The 7,253-nt window shown below is 29.6% G+C and overlaps 1 protein-coding gene across 1 annotated transcript; it reads left to right on the top strand.

Annotated features, from left to right (window-relative positions):
* Positions 1-537: 537 nt before the first annotated feature.
* On the top strand, positions 538-5,065 carry LOC111026956. The gene is made up of 4 exons (XM_022305150.1): positions 538-780; positions 3,423-3,575; positions 4,266-4,433; positions 4,828-5,065. Exons 1-4 carry the CDS (start codon positions 583-585, stop codon positions 4,984-4,986), a joined length of 678 nt encoding a protein of 225 aa, XP_022160842.1. The 5' UTR covers positions 538-582; the 3' UTR covers positions 4,987-5,065.
* The last annotated feature ends 2,188 nt before the right edge of the window (positions 5,066-7,253 follow it).

Raw genomic sequence — 7,253 nt, 5'->3', positions numbered from 1 at the left:
CATATAAACAGATAAATACATAAAATATAACTTACAGTTTAGTTATCAAAGTTTATATTTCAGTAAAATAAAAATATACGCATATATTTTTTTAACTTCAATTTTTTAAAAACACAATATACAATATTAAATTAGATGGAAGTGTTACAGGTGCAAGTTATGTACGATGAATGTTGAATTGATTGTGGGTGGGTACTGTGTGGAGATGCATTATTTTGAAGCCACTTTAGAAAAAAATATTTCAAAATAATATTATTTGAAATATGTATTTCACTATCAAAATGCAAAATGAAAATGTTATAAAATGCACTAAATTCTCAAAATGCAAAAGATGAATGATAGGAGATCCCGCATCGATAATAATATCGTGTACGAGTATTATTTTGTGTTTGGAGGTCATTGTATAGAAAGAATAAAACAATTTTGTCATTAAATAAACTATATCCGTATATAATTCAATCGCATACTGTTTTACTTATGTTTGAATAAAATAATACTAAAATACATATTCAATTAGTATTTTTTTTTTTTTGTAAACCTTAACAATATGAACAATAAGCAACAACAGCAATCAAAACTCCGATGAGAAACAAACAACTTTTTGATTTTTCTGTTACTCAAAAAGCAACACTCGTAGGTATCTTGTTCATTAGCACCTTCAAAAAGCAAAAAACAGAAACAATGAAACATAACATGTTTTTGTTTATGTTTATAAAAATGTTTTACACAATACTATTGGGATCGTCTGCCAGTTCAAATCAGATTTTGAGTTCTTCATTCGTAAGTGAACTGCTATGCTATTTTACTATAAATATCACTATTGTAAAAATACCATGATAGGTACCTTTAATAACAGAAGTCACTTTTAAAAATATTAAGTACCTTTCTCACATTGCTATGAGAACTACTCGTCTGGGATCTAGTGTATTCAATGTTCAAGATTTTTGATCTGGTCTATAATTTTTGAGCGCAAAAAAATAAAAATTAAAAAATCTTTGTTGATTTTAACAAATCCATAGAAAAACTCAACAGTTTCAAATACATAGTATAATTTTAACCTTATAATCATTAGACACTTTTTTTATGCCGATAACTGATAAGTAAACATAAGTTGTTCATACAGAAAATTAATAATATCTAAAATACATAAAAAATGAGCCAAAATATTTTTCAATATTTATCATTTCTATACCCTATAGTAAAAAAGAACGTTAGTCGGACATGTCATTACTAAGCGGGGTGACAAATGTTGCCTGACTGCCACCCGGAAAAAACTGGTTGCCACCGACTACCGTTCTTTTTTGAAATTTTGAAATAGAATATAATTTAAGTTAATAAATATTTTTTTTTATTATATGCCATAAAAGTTGTTGATTTTTGAATTTACAAAGTTTGTACAAACTAACCATCGGAATAATGGAACAAATTCCTGATAAATATTGTTTCCTGTATTCAGAGTTCTCTCTGTAATCGTATTAATGTGAAAATTATTAAGTACCTATTGTAGTAAAATAATATTTAATATATTATGTATTATTTGCTGATTAATATTTTCTGTTTATGGTCCTTTCCAAATGGTCTTAAAACAGGTTTATAATTGCAATCCTACAAAGAAGAATAAAATCCAGCACAATGTTAATATAAGTCATAGAGATAATTTAACATTAATAACAGGAAATGTAACCAGCGACATACCAATTGACGATACTCTTACGTTAGTGGTTGTAATCGAATCGATCTACTAAAAGTGTGTTTATGTTCAATTTGTAAAGTTATAACTTGTAATAATTATAGTCTTTAAGTTTATAATTTATTTAATAGTGTTATGGTACACCGTCCTATCATCGTCGCTATTTTATCGCGAGCCTATTCGTCGTGCGTCAGTTCATCGCCACCAGTTTATCGCTCTATACATCCTCGCCATTATTTCATCGTGTAACAGTTTTTATTTTTACATAATTTGTCATTCATAAATAATTAATTAATCTGTCAAATAAATAAATAAATTAGATTTTATTATAAAATGTTAATTAATTTATTAGCTTTATTAGGTTAATAATATTAAAAACTGTTCAATCATTAAGAACAATTTTAAAATAAAAAATACTATACAATTCTAAAAATCACTAAAAATCAAATTAATTTAAATAAAAATATTATAAAATTCTAAATATCACTAAAAATTAAATTTAAAATAAATAATAATAAAAATATTCAATGTTTTTGGACATCAAAATTGAAGGCCAATCCTTTTAAATAGAACCAGATTAGTTTATTTCCATAGCCATCTACAATCCTAATAATTCTTTAATTATAAGGATTTAGTAATTTTCCATAATGATATCGAGTTTTTTTTATTTTTATTATATAATAGTTAGTTTTATAATATCCCGTGGAATTGCACATCGTATTTGATTTGGCGTATAATGCGATGATAATCTTGCGATAAAGTGTAGCACGATGAAATTAAACGAGCGACGTTGTGTTCACTATGAAATAACCACGAGGAAATACTAGCGATAAGATACTGCACGATTATTCAGCATGCGATAAAACGTCGGCGATGATTTTACGCGCGATAAATTGATGCGCGATGAACTGTCGCGGAATCATCTTCGAGTACAAAGGTATCTGGATAATTTATTGTAATGGACATAAAAAACCAATTTTTAATATTATTTAAATTTACATCATTTTCTGTATACCGCATATCTATTACATGGGAAATAAACATTTGGTAAAATGTATTATTATTCCATGTATTTCAATATGAATGTTCATTATAAATTCGGAATTTTGCATCATACTGCAAACAAGTTTGAGCTTTAAATAAACACTTGGTGTAGTCCTTTGTATTTCTGGATGATTTCGTAGTATTTCTTATGCCACGATGTTAATATGTTCCAATAATTGTTCACGGCTTTCGATGGCAACAGCGCATACTTTCTGTTTCATGTATCCCCACAAATAAAAATCCAAAGGCGTTAAATCAGGAGGTCGTGGTGGCCAAGCTATTGTACTTCCGCGCCCAGTCCATTGAGAGTAATGTGCATTCAAAAATTGACATACTGAACGATCAAAGTGTGCAGAAGCGCCATCAAGTTGAAACCACATTACTTGGAGAGTGGCAAGTGGTACATCTTCTAAGAGTACTGGCAATATCTCTCTTAAAAATTCCAAAAATGTAACTTGATTTAGCCGATTAGGTAAAATATATGGTCAAATAACTAAATCGTCTATCATTCCAGGCCAAACATTAATTCAAAATAATTCAATAAAAAATAAAAGTTAGAATTTTTAAATAATATTAAAATATAAACATTTCACACGTATATTATGTAAACTTACGATTTAATGTAAAAATTCTTGTTATAGTAAAAATATATTAAAGATATGATGTACTGATTCATATTTCTGTCCAGGGACCTTTCAAATTGGTTTTCAAACAGGTTTATAATTGCAATCCTACGAAGAACAATAAAATTCAACATAACATATACTTAAGTCACAAAAACAATTCAACATGGCTTCTAGGAAATTCTACTCTTGAAGTACCTCTTGACGACACATTATTCGTAAGTTGTTATAATTTATACAATGTGTATTAGTAAAGTGGTTATAATTTAACCAACGCAGTACCTGTATAGCTGCTGTATGTTTGAATTATAAACCTGGAGCAAAACGGAAACAATAGATTGATATATTATATTCGATTTTTGGCTGTAATACAGATATTAATAGTTGGGTTAAATTTATCCAAATGACGCAAATTCAAATCAAATCAAGGCCTAAAAAAGGGTTAAGACAGCAGTTACAACGATGTAAAAATCATGTACAAGAATTGTGGTGTATTTTTGTCAATATAAAGTGTCGAGTATGACGCGTTACGTATCAAGCAAGTATTAAGAGCACAATATAAGCGACCCGTTTACAATTATCTCAACCGAATACAATACAACTCCAAATTAAGTGGGAGAATATCGTAGTAAATTTTATAAGATCGTTGTGGCTTATTGCCACGTATCAAATCAAGTACGATGAGTATTTTTTTCATTTATTTCTCGAAATCTCTCCCAAGACCAGGTAGTATATTCGGTTGAAGAAAGTGTAGACAGGTCACCATTGTGCTTATACTTGGTACTTCTTCGATGCGTACCGCGTCAACATGATATAATTTAGTTTGTTTTCCAAAAACTCATTGGCGTCGTATCTTGCAGATTAATTTCATAGATCAATTATTAACAATTATTGCCATTTTTATACAGTTGGAAATTAAAATGGCTCTCAAAGACGCATCTGGAATTTGGAAAGAAAATACATTTACGCATAAAACACCCAAGGCTTGTTCATCGTTTAAAACAGCAATGGGAAACATGTGGACTCCATTCATAAATGGTATAGGATTTAAAAACACCGATTGTCCAATACCCCCGGTAAAAACCTAATTTGTTATTATTATTATTATATTTTATTTTATTATTATGATAACTACATAAACATTCATTGGCTTTGGAAATATTATTCCAATTTGATTAATAAGCACGATACAGATAGTATTTAGTACTTTTATAATATAAGTATATTAAAAAATTAACAATGAATTTAATTTGGGCAACACTGTGTTTTCAAGCATACTTGAGGTCAGATATTGATAAGCCATTTTATCAACTGAGAATATACACTTCATTCCACAATCGTCGTAGAGAATAATATTTAACATTTAATTTATAATTTAAACCACTGTAAAAAAACTATGAATGAAATATTATGAAATTTGATCAAAAACGTTGTATAGTGTCTTGATGATTGATATTATTTTATTTTCAGGGTATATATGTTGCTCCAGGTTTTGATTTGTCAATGTTTATGAGCACCAATTTCCCAAAAGTATTTATCTATGGAACATACAAAATACATATGTATTATTCACGTAGAACTGCAATTTTTGGATGTATAGTTTGCATTATGGAATTTAAGCGTATTTGAAATTTATTTCTTTCCTATTTACTACGATATCAACGGTCTATTAAATATCTGAATTTTAAAAATTGATTGTTTTTTTAAAAGAATTATACCCTTTTCTTAATGACTTCACTAAACAGCGTGTTCTACTATTTCGATTACGTATTTTGAACCATTACTTTGTGTCACCTAGTACTGCTACTGCATGATCAATGGGCAGCTGCAAGTCAGGTAAGGCATGTAATATAGTATATTAGATATATTAATTATGTAATAGTCACAGACTTGGATAGGGTAAGACGTCATAGGTTTTATTCAATACCACTGAAACGACAATATGTGGCACTGAACAATAAATTACAGGTCGAATTTGATTATAACGGGATACCCATATTTTTCAGCTTATGAGTTCAGTGATTAAGTTAATAACTAATAAGTAGGTATCTACTGTTAGTTTTTAATTGCCCTTCTGCCCTAGTACCCATTCACTTAATTTTATCACAAGGCAATCTTTAAAAAATGTAACTCGAATAACGTGTCAGATATAAAAAATATAATTGAGATAGTTTACAAATTTTGTATGCTCTAAAGTCTAAATTGTATTTTTATTTTTGGGTTGAGACGTATATGTCTATGAGTTTTTATATTGACTGGAGATTAACGATTCATAAAGAAAAAATTAAAAAAATTTAATGAACTACCCAATGAACGTGTTACAAGAAAGTAAACGTGAACGAGTTTTTTTTTTAAAGACTGAACTTGAACGTGAACGAATTCGTTTTTTTAGTCCTTTTTTTTTGGAATCTTCCGTACACTGGTCACTACACCTAATGAATATACATAAATATATAGTAAATACATATAGATAACCTATTATATATACTTGTATATTATACTTCTATGTCATATGAATACTAGTATACTATATTATACATTGTACATAGTAGTACATAATATAATATATTTTTAAATTATGATCAATAGCCAATCAACTGATTTCAACAGCTGTAAATGTATTGTTTGCGCCGCAAGAGCTCCTTCATGTGAGGTTAGTCCGTATGGAGGTAAGAGTGTTATAAATAGCAAATAAGACTTCGGAACCTGTTAGTAACCACAGGGCTCAGGTAGAGGGACATAATGTCATCCATTCTGTTTAACCTATAGTACTAGAAAAATTGTTAGTAAAAGCAAATACCACTGAAGGTTTCATACTAGAACAATTGACTGTAGGCCTTCTAGCATATGTGGATGACATAGTTAGTATATTGAATAATGTGGAAGGAGCGGAATGAATATGACGTCAAAGATCTTTTAAAGCTGTAGGCAATGTCGGGCTGGTAATTAATGAAGAAAAAATAGGATTTATAATATTAAATAGAAAATAGGTTAATTTCCAGTAAAATGAGATAACTACTGTGAAAACCATGGTTTTAATTTTTAAGGGGGGTATCTCATTTTAATTACTTAGGTTAAATACTCGAGAATAAAGTGACAATGACATAAAAGTAGACATTGATGCTAGGTAATAACTGCTACTATAGTTTGAATAAATTATTAAGTTTAAAAGCAATATTAAAAAATCTAAAACTTATAAATATATTTAACATTTATAACCCCAGTTGTACTTTATGGGTCAGAAACATAGCACCTCAGAAAAACGGAAGAAATAAGATTAGGTATTATTGGTACCATAGCATTACAAAAGAAACATCACTCAGGGGAATAAAATGAGCAGAGTATGCATAGAAACAAACAGGGATCAATATACATTACCGTGATTATTAATTTAAGAATTTAAATTAATTGTAATAGTGATAAGAGTGAGAATGCTGTGTGAATCACGCTGTATAATTAAATTTAAGTGTTTGAAATATTGTTTAACTCTAATGATGTAGGTACTATCTGCCGTAGCTAATGTTGAAATCACATGCAAAATCTACATTGATTTTTTTTGTGTACAGAAAATAGTTTTTTTTCAAAAACCAGCTAGTTAGTATTGCGCATGCAGATCCACATACGAGTGATACACTTTTTTTTTTTTTTTTTTTTATTGATCCTGAGCCCGGCAACTGTGGCCATTAGCTATTAGTAGGTACTGTAGGTTTTTGTATTGATGGTTTGTAGGTTTTTGGAACGGTAGGGGGAACACGTGTGTGTTTGTTTTGGCAGAATTTCGAATGGGGCACCCGTAGGTTTCTGCCATGCCCCGGGGGTGGGGGATGGCAGCACTTGCTCTCCGGTCACCGCGACTTGTCCGGAGAAAAATGCCGCCCGGTGGCCGAGGATCGAAC

This window comes from Myzus persicae, unplaced genomic scaffold (assembly GCF_001856785.1).
Source record: "Myzus persicae strain clone G006 unplaced genomic scaffold, MPER_G0061.0, whole genome shotgun sequence".
Lineage (NCBI taxonomy): Eukaryota > Metazoa > Arthropoda > Insecta > Hemiptera > Aphididae > Myzus > Myzus persicae.
The sequence above is the reverse complement of the archived record's forward strand: the minus strand, read 5'-3'. Positions and strand labels throughout refer to the sequence as shown.